Here is a 16478-nt window from a genome sequence, read left to right as displayed (position 1 = left end):
CCCTAGTGGCTATGTTTACACACTGCACCAGGTACTCAATTGAGGCTGAGTCGACCTCGGGGAGGCCCAGGACCGGTTGAGATAATCGTCACTTGTGTTGGCAGTGAGCGGGAATCGAACTCAGCCCGCCGGGTTCGTAACGCAGCGCGCTAACCGCCAAATTATCGCTCCCCACACACACTCACCCAGCCACTCACCCGCACACACACACACACCCAGCCACTCACCCGCACACACACACACACACTCACCCAGCCACTCACCCGCACATACACACACACACTCACCCAGCCACTCACCCGCACATACACACACACACTCACCCAGCCACTCACCCGCACATACACACACACACTCACCCAGCCACTCACCCGCACACACACACTCACCCAGCCACTCACCCGCACATACACACACACCCAGCCACTCACCCGCACACACACACACACACTCACCCAGCCACTCACCCGCACATACACACACACACTCACCCAGCCACTCACCCGCACATACACACACACACTCACCCAGCCACTCACCCGCACATACACACACACACTCACCCAGCCACTCACCCGCACACACACACACACACTCACCCAGCCACTCACCCGCACATACACACACACACTCACCCAGCCACTCACCCGCACACACACACACACACTCACCCAGCCACTCACCCGCACACACACACTCACCCAGCCACTCACCCGCACATACACACACACACTCACCCAGCCACTCACCCGCACATACACACACACACTCACCCAGCCACTCACCCGCACACACACACTCACCCAGCCACTCACCCGCACATACACACACACACTCACCCAGCCACTCACCCGCACATACACACACACACTCACCCAGCCACTCACCCGCACACACACACTCACCCAGCCACTCACCCGCACATACACACACACACTCACCCAGCCACTCACCCGCACATACACACACACACTCACCCAGCCACTCACCCGCACATACACACACACACTCACCCAGCCACTCACCCGCACATACACACACACACTCACCCAGCCACTCACCCGCACACACACACTCACCCAGCCACTCACCCGCACATACACACACACACTCACCCAGCCACTCACCCACACATACACACACACACTCACCCAGCCACTCACCCGCACACACACACTCACCCAGCCACTCACCCGCACATACACACACACACTCACCCAGCCACTCACCCGCACACACACACTCACCCAGCCACTCACCCGCACATACACACACACACTCACCCAGCGACTCACCCGCACATACATACACACACTCACCCAGCCACTCACCCGCACATACACACACACACTCACCCAGCCACTCACCCGCACATACACACACACACTCACCCAGCCACTCACCCGCACATACACACACTCACCCAGCCACTCACCCGCACACACACACTCACCCAGCCACTCACCCGCACATACACACACACACTCACCCAGCCACTCACCCACACATACACACACACACTCACCCAGCCACTCACCCGCACATACACACACACACTCACCCAGCCACTCACCCGCACATACACACTCACCCAGCCACTCACCCGCACATACACACACACACTCACCCAGCCACTCACCCGCACACATACACTCACCCAGCCACTCACCCGCACATACACACACACACTCACCCAGCCACTCACCCGCACATACACACACACACTCACCCAGCCACTCACCCGCACACACACACTCACCCAGCCACTCACCCGCACATACACACACGCGCTCACCCAGCCACTCACCCGCACACACACACTCACCCAGCCACTCACCCGCACATACACACACACACTCAACCAGCCACTCACCCGCACATACACACACACACTCACCCAGCCACTCACCCGCACATACACACACACACTCACCCAGCCACTCACCCGCACACACACACACACTCACCCAGCCACTCACCCGCACATACACATACACACACACACTCACCCAGCCACTCACCCGCACACACACACTCACCCAGCCACTCACCCGCACATACACACACACACACTCACCCAGCCACTCACCCGCACATACACACACACACTCACCCAGCCACTCACCCGCACATACACACTCACCCAGCCACTCACCCGCACATACACACACACACTCACCCAGCCACTCACCCGCACATACACACTCACCCAGCCACTCACCCGCACATACACACTCACCCAGCCACTCACCCGCACATACACACACACACTCACCCAGCCACTCACCCGCACACACACACTCACCCAGCCACTCACCCGCACATACACACACACACTCACCCAGCCACTCACCCGCACATACACACACACACTCACCCAGCCACTCACCCGCACATACACACACTCACCCAGCCACTCACCCGCACACACACACTCACCCAGCCACTCACCCGCACATACACACACACACTCACCCAGCCACTCACCCACACATACACACACACACTCACCCAGCCACTCACCCGCACATACACACACACACTCACCCAGCCACTCACCCGCACATACACACTCACCCAGCCACTCACCCGCACATACACACACACACTCACCCAGCCACTCACCCGCACACATACACTCACCCAGCCACTCACCCGCACATACACACACACACTCACCCAGCCACTCACCCGCACATACACACACACACTCACCCAGCCACTCACCCGCACACACACACTCACCCAGCCACTCACCCGCACATACACACACGCGCTCACCCAGCCACTGACCCGCACACACACACTCACCCAGCCACTCACCCGCACATACACACACACACTCAACCAGCCACTCACCCGCACATACACACACACACTCACCCAGCCACTCACCCGCACATACACACACACACTCACCCAGCCACTCACCCGCACACACACACACACTCACCCAGCCACTCACCCGCACATACACATACACACACACACTCACCCAGCCACTCACCCGCACACACACACTCACCCAGCCACTCACCCGCACATACACACACACACACTCACCCAGCCACTCACCCGCACATACACACACACACTCACCCAGCCACTCACCCGCACATACACACTCACCCAGCCACTCACCCGCACATACACACTCACCCAGCCACTCACCCGCACATACACACTCACCCAGCCACTCACCCGCACATACACACACACACTCACCCAGCCACTCACCCGCACACACACACTCACCCAGCCACTCACCCGCACATACACACACACACTCACCCAGTCACTCACCCGCACATACACACTCACCCAGCCACTCACCCGCACACACACACACGCGCGCACTCACCTGCTCCATGACAATGGTAGCGATTTCGTCGTACGTCTGGCTGGCTTTGCTCAACGCATCTGTCAGGGTTGGATCTTCCCCTGCAGCGCGGACATTAATGAGACATTGTTTGGCACAGGCACGACCGCAATTTGGCAAGAAAGCAGCAGCAGGAGCAGCATTACAATTACAGGAGCACATTGGTTTGCGCCCCGTATGATGCGTAAACGACGGCACTGGAAATCCGAGGGTGGTCTGTAAAATAACCCACGAGTAGCTGTGGAGCATCGTTGGCAAAAGTAAATATAAACAGAACTCCACTTTTGTCTCTCCGAATACACATCTACAAATATTAAATAAAGTTTTACTCCATCAACCTAACTGGCTTTCCAGACCAATTACACTGGTCAACACACTTTTTCTGGCATAAGGTGTTCCAACGGTTTTAAGGTAATTTTGGGGTGCTGATTCCAAATCTGGCATCAGTTTTTGTCCATCACATCAGGGTTTTGAGATATCAAATATTGCATTTTCAATAAAAACTGCAGAAGAAAAATATTAAATAAATGTGGATATCTACATAAAATGATATTATAAACACACTATCCTAAAAATACAGCACCATATTTTAACACTAAAGCAGTCACTGACTCGCAACAACTTGCAATCATAAGTGACAGAGTTAATTTCGGGTAAAATCAATGAAAATGGGGTATGCCGATAGCATAAAATGAGATGTGATAGAGCAAATCTGAGATCAGATTTGGAATCAGCACCCTAAAATTAGTCTAAAACAGCTGCAAAAGTCCAGGCCAGAAAAAATGATTTTTTTTTGTTGACCAGTGTTATCAAGCAACAGCAAACTCTGGACCGTTTCCACCTTTTGGGTCTCATCAGCAGAGTGAGGCTTGCTAAACAAATTGCTGGTGGATTACCACATGCTATTGGCAAGAATACTCTCCAGATTTTATATGGGGGACAAACATCTTTCTGCGTTTAATTTGTTTATTCCCCCCCCCCCGCACCTCCGATTAGCGCGGTAGGCTACGTACGGTGCAAAAGAAGTTCAACATACAAAGGTGCCATGGAATGGTTCTTGGCACTTATGGCCTGGCATGCCTCTAGCCACACTACCTGAGCACCTATTAAGACTCACCTGTCTTCTTAACTGGTGCCTGTTGACAGCTCTTTCTTTCCCCAATACGTCCACTAGGCTAAACGGGGTTCTCACGACAGTGACGTCGCTACCGAGTGTTGCAGGCCATGCAACTGCATCGGGGTCCCATAAATTGGACAGTGGGGGGGGTCAGGGGGGGAAGGCGGGGACTCCCTGCCCCCCCTCCCCAATTTAATTCCTCGCACCGGGGTCCATGCCAACCACGCTCCGCCACCGCAGGCAACGCTGACACCCGCAGCAGGAGGATCGCTGAATGTGAACGGAGCGACACCTGACTCCGTGCGATGTGGGTGCAGGGATCGACAATGTACACGCGCAGCAGGCATCAGGCCAAGGCCGTAATTATAATATATATTGGGGGGGACACATCCCCCCAAATATTCAAATATGCTCAAAATGTCCCCACCAATATCTTGCTATAAAATCGATTTCTGTTTATATGATTGTGGTTATGGTTGTACTTTATTAATCCCAAATCTCTCACATTACATACAATGAAATAAGAAAAGGTAAAAAAGAAAAAAAACAGCAATGTAATACAATACACTATTAGACATTATTGTAAAGTGATTTTTGTTTATATTTTAGGCAGGAAATGGCAGGAAATTCGTTTTCAAATTTAGATTTTTTTTTTTTCTGGGGGGAGACCCCCAGACCCCCTGGAAGATTTGGTCCCCCCCAATGTTGACTCCATAGCTACGGCCTTGCATCAGGTTGATGATGCAAGGCCTGCACTTGGGTGATCTTTAGTGAGAAACAGCCTCGCTGGCAAAAAGGCCATCAATTGCTTGGCTTTAACATTTTACTACATTTCAGAATCAGAATTTTTATTTATCCTGGATGAAATCCGATAAGCTATGAAGCTCTTTTTTCACAGATGTCCAGCAGAAGCGGGTCACAAAGTTACAACAAACAATACAAAAAACGATGCCACGTTGCCATGGCTACTGGGAGGAGAGCTGTCTGCTTCACTGAACCGGACAAGCGGGGCTCGGTCCAGACTCAAACGGCAGCCTTACCGGGCAATGCCAGTATGGGCAGGGTCACGTGGTTCTTGTTTAGTGGGTCACGTGGTTCTTGCTTAGTAGGTCACGTGGTTCTTGCTTAGTGTGTCACGTGGTTCTTGTTGAGTGGACCACGTGGCTCTTGTTTAGTGGGTCACGTGTCTCCCTCTCCTAAGGGAGCAATAAACCTTTGCCTGGACCATCGTCGTGAGGCCAACTCTGAAGGGAGACGCACGTTTAACGGCGTCCCCTTGGTTCAATAAAACTTCATGGTTGTGTTGTGAATAAATACGGTGGAAAGGAAAAAACATATACTGTATATATATCTCTCTCTTGGCTCTGGATGGTAACCTAACCACAGGATGCTTTGTCGCTTATTCAAAAATATATACCATATCTCTCGGATTGTTTCCTTCCTGCCACTGAGCGAAAGGGAGGGGAGGGTGGGTGGAGTTGTGATTGTGACGGGGGCTTTGCAAGTTGCTGAGACACCAGACGTGTGCGCACCTCGAAAAGCGATTCTATTGGTCAGCCAGAGAGGGCTGCAGCATTACAGGGCAGAGACAGGATCGACGATGCTCCTTGGGGCTGGTGAGAGTGCGTCTTACGTACCCGTGTAGGCGCTGGCCTTGAAAGCATCCGAAAGGTCACCGAGCGATTTGCTAAACCTCTGCAGCTCCTTGGACAGGGCTGAAACACACGAGCGAGCGAGCGGCGTCACCGCGGGGTCTGAGATGTCACAGGAACACATTGAGACCCCACCTCTTCTTGCTATCACGCTGGGCGAAGTGTCGCACGCCTACAATCCAGCTGAGCTTTTGGGAGCCACGGGGGTTGTTGGTTCACACGGGGATTTTTTTTACTTCCAAACCGACTGGGAAGTGCACGGTGGCCAGCAGATGGCAGTGGAGAAAACGAGGGTTTGTTAATCAATCCGTGCAGACCATATTAAAAGGATCATTCCCTTTCACTACATGAGTTGTCCGTGGGTGAGTGGATTTGTATGCGAGTGTGACACTTACCCAAGAATAACACGCTTGTCGTCAGGTTTTCCAGTTGTGAGCACAGTACAAGATCGTATATCTGACTTTTACAAACGTGCTCTGACCAACGAACTGCTCGCATCCAGTGCAGCATTTGTGCATTGTGACCTTTCCACACATGGTATTCTTAATCTCCTGTACATTCGCTTACTTCTTCTCAAGCACAGTGAAGCTTGTCCCGATGTTTAATGCAGTTTGTGTTTTATTTTTTCCCGGTGACCTACCTGTGCACGGTGTAAGACTGTAAATTTGTATAGATACTCAAGCAGCCAATCTTTGTACATATCCGCCTTGACCTCAATGCCCACAGAGTCGAATATGTGACAATGTATTGTTCATAGTATGTGAGTGTGTCACCACGATTTGCATTCACACACTTGTGCTGCAGGTCTTCCAGTGGTCCTGCCCAACAGACAACACCGTCTTGGTGGTTTCATCCATGGCCTTCACGAACCTCCCAAACGTCTCGAGGGTCTGCTCCCTGCAATTCAAGACAAACGGCGCCTCTGAGCACCCCCCGCCCTCTCTTTGTTTCCCCACGCATCGCCCATTACAGCTTCACAGCTCCACTGTGGATTTTCAATTAAAAAGTTAACTCAATAATATGCGGCTCGTGGCCCAACGGGAGGTAAAACAACGCAGAAGTTAGGAGCGTTGGGGCTCGTGCATCATCCAAGGGTTCTTGGGGGTCGGAACGCAGGCAGCCACCGATGACAAAACGATGCAAAACATAAAAGTGCGCGGTAATAATCTCAGCCTGGTCCGCCAATAACTGTCAAACACAAATCATAGCATCATCTATTCCACGGTGATGGGATTCCAGCATGGAACACAGAACCTACAATTATGACGCTTAATATGAGCATCAGTTCGTGTTTTGTGGCATTTTTTTATGTTTATACAGAGCAGCTTGGTGCAATGTATTAAAAAACCCGTTTCATTGCAGTCCTGTGTATTGTTTGTCTGCTTTGCTCTTGTAACTCCATTACCTTGGACCCATCTGCAGTAAATACACCCTCTTTTTAAATCCTTTATATTAAGTTCACTTGCTTGCTTGCTTGCGCGCTTACGACCGTGCAAATCTTTCGGTCGTTTTTTAACCCACTTCCCGTGATCCAATCGAGCTGACATTTTGCACACAGACTTGTTGTGCGTGACAATTTATTTTCGTGAAAAAAAATTTCCTAAATTTTCCACTTTTTAGGATTCATTTTATATTTCATTTAAAATACCAATGTGATTAAAATGAAACTCTTACTCAAGATAAACAGAAATGAAAATAAAATAAAACCGATGCCACGCATATAAAGGATTTATAGTGAAAAACTTAGTTTTTACGGGTTAATTTTTAGCTCTGAGAACTGAAATGTAACTTAGCAACGCCAAAGAACTGGCACGTGGCAAAGCTCTCTTGAGCAAGAAAGTGGGCGTGCCGTGCAGGGTCAGGCTGGTCACGCCTCTAGAAGTGACTCAGTGTGCAGGCTGGTGCAGCAGCACAGGAGTCCATGGGCCAGAGCGGGGTGTAGGGGGGGGGGGCAGGCACTGGTTTCGTTGGTCAGGGACCCCCCCCCCCCCCATTTCATTCCTTGCTCGAGGTTCCATGCCACTCCTCGACTCGCCCAAGTGCTGGAGAGCTCCCCCATCCCCCCTGGTGCAGTTTTTCTGCCCCCACCCCTCCCCAGAAATCCTCGGCACGTTCTACCGGAACTTGTGTGCGTCCTCAATAAAAACACTTTCTACGTAAAAAATACAATTATATAGATTAATAAATAACTTTAATCAAATACAAAATAAAAAAAGGGAACGTCTTCTCCCCTGGCGACACGACCTCTGACGCCGCGACCAGGGCAGACATCGGCGCCACGACATTTCTCGGGTAAGTAGTAGTAGCAGTCAAATAAAGAAGACGACGCTGAGGGTATACGCACGTGGCGGTCAGAGTGATCTCGTCAGGCGGGGTGTCCACCATGGAGAAGAGCGCGGCCCCGACCGCCTCATCCTTCTCCGCTCGCCGCTTGCCAGTCTTCCAAGCCTGAGCAGAGAGATCACCCGATTAGCACGGTTGGCTCAGTGCGGTGCGAACGAAGATCTACATTCATACATCATCTGGATTGAAATTAATGACGTCCCTTTTCGCCCTAGATGACGGTGTTAGAGAGCTGTGTTTAAGGTGGCGTGAAAACACGTAACGTGGGCAACCGTGAAAAGGCTACCATCTCCCACCTATGGACCATACCACTTTGGTCTGTGCTGCTTCAATGGAGGTGTAAAACTACACAAACTCTCTCCTGAAGCTCTCTTGCCGTGGCTATCAGACCTCGAAATGTGCATTTAGCTCCTAGACATGACCGCTACACACGAGTATAGAATCACATCGTCACGCCGTGTCGGCAGAGCCGCAAGCCAGGGTCTGTCTGCTTGGGTTTCTGTGCGTCCAGGAAGTGGTCGGGTGACACAGGGGTCAGATCACTGAGTCCGCACCCGCGCTGAGATTCTGGGTTAGAATCAAGAGTGACCACCAGTGATTACACGAGGGCAGAGGAGTTGATCGTTCTCAGCCTGGTCGCCAATTGACCACACAACGCAGTGTGGTGGTCACCTCATCCAAACACTATCCAGGCTCAACTCAAACTTAGTTTGCACGATCTGATGAGATTGGACACATTCAATATGCTCTTTAGTAAATAAATTAACACAGTAGAAGAGCAAAGTTGATGTCCAGGTACAGCGCCAAAAGCCAGACCGCTGCTTCTATGAGATACAGGATGCAGCAGGGCCGTCGCAGAACTCGTTACATATGTATGTTGTATGCATGTAGGTATGTATGTTGAACTTCTTTCGCACCGTACACAGCCAATCATGCTAATCAGAGGTGCGGGGGCAGGACAAACAAACTAAACACAAAACTAATTTCTAAAGAAATTAGTTATTTCTAATTTCTAAAGAAATTAGTTATTTCTAAAGAAATTAGTTTTCAATCTAGATTTAAAAGTGCACAGCTCCAGCGGCTTCCTCATATCAGAAGAGCATTCCAGAAGGCCGCATAAGCGCATCTTAAAGCGCGCGATGTGACGCGACGCCCGTCTTTGTTCGATGGTTACAACTCAACAGGACCACCCGTCGGGTGAGTTGTGAGACTCGCCTTTTCGTCGGTGAATCTCAGAAAGTGCTGGAAGACCTCGCTCTGGGATATCACCGGATGACGGCAAATGCGGTTGAGCCAGGCCTGGAGACGCTCCTTGCGCAGTTGGATGAACTCGTGCTCGAAGCGGCCTGGGGGGGGAACGCGCGAGAACCGAGCCGGCACGGCGGGGAACGTGGGGTGGCACACGCAGGGGGCCCCGTGATGTTAACTACCTCGTCTGGCATGCAGGAGGAAGTCATGGGTTCGATCCCGGATTTGCGTGTTCTCCCCCGTGATCGCGCGGATTTTTCTCCGGGTCCTCCAGTTTTTTTTCCCCCACACTTAGAAACGTGCGTTTAGAGCATTTGGCCTCTATAAATTTCCACGCGATAAGCCACTTCATTGAGCTATCATTCGTGGCTAGGTAGCTTCTGAAAAAGAGCTGTATATAGCGGCCTTCCACCTGGTAAAATAAAATTTAAAAAATGTTGTTTAGAGTTGGCACACGCATGAGATGGCACACGAGGGCACGCGAGGTGGCACCGCACCACGCATTCAGGCCGTGTGACGCACATTCGGCTACATTGGAGGTATGGTGCTGGTTTGATGAGGAAATTTTGCAAAAACGAAGAAATCCGAACTACATTGGCAGCAGAGGGCAGTGCATCAAAGTCAAATGGTGCACTGCACTCCACTGCAATGTTTACGCACCCCGCCTTCACTAATGCTTCACGAGCGAGGTGAAGCATGGTGAAATCACCTCCACAATCACTGCGGCAACGGTATTGAGTGGCCCTCATCCAGCAGTGGATTGATAAAAGGACTACACATGTACAGTACATGACAAACCGAGTGCCTCTCGCAGTGACAGAAGTGACCGAGGTGCATTGCTGATGGGATAGGTCAAACATCCCGATGCGTGACCCTCTTGAAAGACAGAGAGCTCTGTGACTCGACGAGGCTTTCCTGGGTAACTTGCTGACGTCACGAGTATTGGTATACAGCACGTGGCAGTGACGCGGTGGAGTGGGGGGGGGGGCACGTAGCACGCGGTTTTTGTAATTTAATCACCGATCACAGACAACAAGCGGCACAGATTTCGTCAGACTCCTATTCTGGTGGGGGAGGGCGGCTCTACGGGTACTCCTCTACTTACGAACGAGTTCGGTTCCAGAGGTCTATTTGTAAGTCGACTTGTTTGTAAGTCGACTTGTTCTTAAGTCCAACTTTACTCCCGTCGATCCAAACATGTTGCACGGCGTGTACACTAAACACGGCGAATGGATTTAAAAGTTGCATAATCTCCTGTAGATGTAGAAGCCACCGGTTCTTCGTGTTATGCAGGTGTAGGTACCACCACCGCCATCCATTGCACGGCGGTTGAACTTACGAGTCTCGGTCCGAACAGGTAACTGGACATAGGGACAGGTTTGTTCGTATCTCTGGAAGTTCGTAAGTAGAGGAGTGCGTGTACACGTTAATTAGTACCCAGAGGCAACCTTTACTCCATTTCACCGAGACAACGCCGGTGCCACCGTCGGCGGCTCACCGTCGTGGCGGACGGAGCACGCCGCGTCAACGTTAAACCTGACACGCGCACTGCTCATTCGCGCCGGCCTTCATAAATGCTCACTAACAGCACTTGCCCCAACAGTCTGTTAAGGCAATAGGGGAGGATCTTTGTCTGTACTTTGTGTGCGTGTGTATGCAGTGGCGCGTGTGCCAGACCTGCCATCTGCTTCTCAGGCAGAGGAGGGATGGGGATCGAGACTCCGAACTTGTTCACCAGACGCTCGTGCAGCCAGTCGAAGTGCTTGTAGCGGTGGCTCACAGGGCACAGCGTGTCCTGTGAGCAAGCATCACACACGGTCACATCACAAACCCATCCCCATCATCATCTTGTTGTTGTTGTTGCAACAAAACGCAAGCCCCGATACGGCACGACGCACGGCTCGCGTGACCGGGTAATCGAAATTCACTTAAGACGGTCCCTGACGCAACTGGACAGGAGAGTGGCTGGGGGGGGGGAGCCCCCACCCACCACCGCCACTGCCTCGGCCAAGTTTGGGGGGACACCACATCGGGGGAGAAGATGACAGATTAAATGGGGAGGGGACAACCGGGGAGAGGGAAGTATGACCGACCTAATTACGGAAACATGGAGGAGAGGGAGGATGGGGGGGGGGGCAGAAATAAAACCCGTAAGATCAAATACGGTAACATACGCGCAGCTAATGAGCGTTCATGCTAACCCTCCTCCATTCCGAGTTAATTATCATCATCGTCATCATGATCGCTTAGCATGTCCTGCTAACACCAGTCACACATGTCCATGCCGCAAACAGTATCCTCGTCAAGTTTAAAATCAGCATCACCAATTATTACTAATTCATCACCAGCAGCATCATCGGAGTGTACAGTACCTACAGGTACCTGTCACATAACACGTTACACACATTATGCCACCCCCCTCGATCATTATACTCTTTAAGTTTATAAAACATATTAAATTATTAATTATCTTCTTTAAAATCAGTTTTGTGTCATGCAGGCACCAAATCACACACATCCACATCGCATGCAATATCTCTTCTTCAAGTTTACAAATCAACAAACCAATCATCAATTGCCATCAATATTATCATCATCATCAATTTTGCCTTTGATCGTCATGAATCACCACATATAATCATGTTTCTCATTTAATCCCAATCACCAATATTACAAATTTTCATCATCATCAAGTTTAATAATCATCACCACCACCACTGCCATCAAATTTAGAAATAATGTCATCGTAATTATCAACATTAATACTACCTCTGGACATCTGTGAAAAAGAGCTTAATAGCTCATCGGATTCCTCCATGATAAAAAAAAGATTCTGAATAATTATCATGAACTTTAACCAACATAGCATTCATCAATTTCACTCATAATAGAGGTTTTTGGGTTAGATCGCGTAAATATATAAATGTGTCGTTAAAACCCGACACAGCCAACTGTTGTGAATATTACAAACTCACTGCATCGTAACCTGCGGTCATCGGTGGCATGCCCCCCCCCCCCCAAGTGCCCAGCCATCCCCTCCCACCTCCCCATCACCCGGACCCCGGGACAGGCACCTTAGGGATGAGGCGGTACTCGATGTAACTCTTGAGCCCGTGCAATTTGGTGCCCTTGGTGGGGTCGTCCACCATGCAGATGAGCGGCAGCGGTGGGTATTCCCACACGGCGCCCAGCTCGCTCTCCTGAAGCCGGCAGACGCGGCGGAAAGAGAGCGCGGGGGAGAGAGACGCGGAGGGAGCGTGAGGAGGAGTGCGGCGGTGCCACCAACGTGGCATTTTGTAGCGTGAGGGCCCTGTGGTGGGTTAAGCGTGGGCCCAATGATCGTGGCCCTACCGATTGTGGCCCCAATGACCGTGGCCCCACGTAACTCAAATGACAAAAGAAAGAGAGCGAGTGGGTCTCTCACACGCAGTTTAGCTCGACAATTTAAGTGTGTTATGCATGATGCACCGTGTTGTTTTTGAATGTTGGCTTTGGTCTGCAATCACTCTCGCACTGCGTAATGATCTCAAACACCCCGCCCACCCAAATTTATTCCCGTGACTCGAGATGTACCGCACCGCAGGCGCGACATGAAACATAAACGATGATGACTATGACGTGAACAGCCAGTTTTGTAAATCCGCTGCTGGATGAAGGCCTCCCCACACCGTGCTTCAGTGCAGGTTTGAAGTCAGGGAACATAGAAGTACAGAACTACAATGGGGTTTCTGCACTGCCCTTTGTTGCCCACCACGCTGCCCCGCAGTTCTACGTCACCGAATTCATAATTGACTCTTTTGGGTGAGATCGTGTAGGTATGACATCACTTTTTTTTTCTAAACTAAAACTCATTGTAATCTTGATTTGAAGCTTTCGTGACTGCAGGAATCCATACTCTTTGGTTCTTTCGGTAAATTCACGTAGGTAGAAATAAAATCAAATAAATCACGACGTTTCGATCGCAACACAATAGAAACGTCGTGATTTAGTTTATTTTATTTCTAACTACGTGACTTTACCGAAAAAACAAAAGCGTATAAACTCATTTTATTTTACCAGGTCAAGGCCACTTGGCTTTGAGCTCTTTTGCAGTCGCTACCTCACCCGCACATGATAACTCATGGAAGTGCCTTATTGCGTGCGCGAATTTATATGAGCAGCCGAATAATCTAAACGCGTGTTTCTAAATGTGGAGGGGAAACACCGGCGGATCGAGTTGTCACGTGGGCAAAATAGGAATGTTGCAAAGCAAGCAAAAAATATTGACACTTTCAATCTAGATTAGAAGTTTTCGTGACTGCAGGGATCCATACTCTGTGGTTCTTTGCCCACGTCAGCAATTGTTTCTTCCTGTGGTTGTCCCACCTGATGACGGACGCATGTGTTGCGCCCGAAACGTCGTGATTTAATTTAATTTATTTTATACCTACGTGACTTTACCGAAATAACCAAAGAGTATTGACACTTTTACACGACGTTCCGCTGGAGATCACATCCAGCATCATCAGATCTTGAGAAAGCTAAGTTATGGAGCTTGGCCATGCACACCCTAGCCAGGAAAAAAAATCCCACTTAGCTTTCGAGATTGGGGGCAATCTGGGTGATTTAGTCAAAGCCTGTCTCCCACATGGCCCCACAATTTGTTTTTGTCTGCGGTGTTAACTGCCGTACAGGCAGAAGATATGCCTCTTTCCAATGACGCCGCTTGAAATGTAATAATTCTGTGGGCACGGCGCTGCGTTTGATTCATTGGGGAAAGTCCGACGAACGTTGCCGTTGTAACATTGAACCACTGGAACTTTCAACAGGGAGACCCTCATGATTAAGTTACCGACCCCCTCCGTCCAACTTCCAGCTTTGGGTGACTGATTGTTTGTTTTGTTTCCACCCCCCCCCCCCCCCTTTGGATATTCTGTGAGGCTAAAAGTTCTTTCAACAACAAAAACAACCCCAGCCTGCTTTAAAGTGTAAATATGTGACACATTCTCATTATATATAAAAAAAACAGAACACAACGTACCATAATGAGTATCCTCTCTTTGTTCTTCACGACGACCTTCCCCGACAGGTAGCCGTCCATGCCGTGCTTGGCATACATAGAAAACCTGAAGCGAGAACCAAGGCGCGTCTCGTGAGTGTTTGCCAATACGCAACTGCCGCAAGCAGAGATTTTGAAAAAAACATATTTCTAATTTGACGATTTTTTATTCACACGTCACAATTGTAATTTTTGGGTGGACGGCTCGCAGCGGTGGTTGTTGGCGATATCAGAAGCGGTCCTCTTCTGTCAATCCCACTTCGTCACAAATAGTCACAAACCCCCAAGACCAGAGGTCGCAACCGGGTACCCGATACCCATACCCTACCCGATACCCGGCTACCCGTTTGCGACCCTGGTGCGGCCGGGTACGGGTACGGGTAGGCCGTGAGTCACTGGTGAGTAACCGTTTGTCACTCATTTCGGGTAGGGTACGGAACGGGTACCCATACCTGGTATGGGTACCCATTTGCGACCCTGGTGCGGCCGGGTATGGGTAAGGAATCAAAACCCGTTTGCGACCTCTGCCCAAGACCGACACGCCGTGGGAAGTCTTTCATCCACTGGTAGTTTGAGAATGGCTGGAGTCTTCTTTTTTTATTTCATTGCGATGTTTGTTTGTGGTTTATGGAAGGTGATGTTAGACAACTATTTCGCAGATTCCTTAAATTGACTGTTGTCCATATTAGTTGACCGCTGCACCTTCTGGCATGCGCCGGTATAGGGGATTGCATTGCATCATCATGAACTTCAAACTTGTTTCCGTCCACGGAACTGGCATGAGCTGAATTATACGAAAACCAAATTTAACAGAATTTATAATCTTTGGTTCTTTCGGTAAAGTCACGGAAGTCGAAAAAATAATAGATCACGACATTTCGATCGCAACGCAAGCAATCCCAACACAAGCAATTCGCAAGCAATTGCTTGTGCTGTTTTTTCTACCCACGTGACTTTACCGAAAGAACCAAAGAGTATGGATTCCTGCAGTCACGAAAGCTTCAAATCAAGATTTAACAGAATTAGTTTTTCTAATTCTGCCATTGGTGATTGGGCTGAGACCATAGTATTCAGTACATTTAAGAACCCGGTTTGATTATGCATAGCCAAAACCTGGATTCGAACCCAGGTTCTCAGCAGTGATCGGCTACTTTGGCTCAACGTTTGCCCCCTGAACCACGCACTCACCTCCAGACTGGATTTATTAGGATTCAATCAAAACCTACTTCTGCAGGGCAGGCATGGAGCACGATTGTGAATTCTGGCATAGGATCGTATGCTTTTCAAACTGAATTCTGATACTTTTAGTAAAAGGGGTTCAGGAATCCAGATGTAATTTTCTTTTTAAAATATCCCACATAGAAAGTATGTAATTCAAGTGAAACACATTTAAATGGCCTTCAATTTTTTATATAAGTGCATTTAGGACGCAGGGAATGAGATGGAAATTTTTATTTTATTCATGAGCGGAGCTATTTCTCCCACCGATATTAATAGCCAATAGGCGGACCATAACTACCAGAAAATAACAAAAGCTTTCAGAGGGCCAAATGCATTTACGAACAGCACACAAAACCTTTCATTTTACTGGCATGCAGATTAATAAAAAATATATATACTGCATGCACCATAACTATTTATACTCCATGTACTATAGTGCAGTACTAGTTCAATTATGATGCACTCATCATTGGTACCTCA

The 16478-nt window shown here is 49.6% G+C and overlaps 1 protein-coding gene across 1 annotated transcript in view; it reads right to left on the bottom strand.

Moving 5' to 3' along the window:
- SNX9 (sorting nexin 9) overlaps positions 1-16478 on the bottom strand; it is a 61497-nt gene that overhangs the window by 19401 nt on the left and 25618 nt on the right. The window contains exons 7-14 of the mRNA XM_078877153.1: positions 14760-14844; positions 12814-12939; positions 11417-11534; positions 9707-9837; positions 8493-8596; positions 6942-7045; positions 6134-6211; positions 3362-3441 (exon numbers count right to left, since the gene is read on the bottom strand). Of these exons, the coding sequence (XP_078733279.1) occupies positions 3362-3441; positions 6134-6211; positions 6942-7045; positions 8493-8596; positions 9707-9837; positions 11417-11534; positions 12814-12939; positions 14760-14844 (826 nt within the window). The remainder of the gene's footprint in view (positions 1-3361; positions 3442-6133; positions 6212-6941; positions 7046-8492; positions 8597-9706; positions 9838-11416; positions 11535-12813; positions 12940-14759; positions 14845-16478) is intronic.

This window comes from Lampetra fluviatilis, chromosome 47 (genome assembly GCF_964198595.1).
Source record: "Lampetra fluviatilis chromosome 47, kcLamFluv1.1, whole genome shotgun sequence".
Lineage (NCBI taxonomy): Eukaryota > Metazoa > Chordata > Hyperoartia > Petromyzontiformes > Petromyzontidae > Lampetra > Lampetra fluviatilis.
This window is presented reverse-complemented; position numbering and strand designations above follow the sequence as displayed.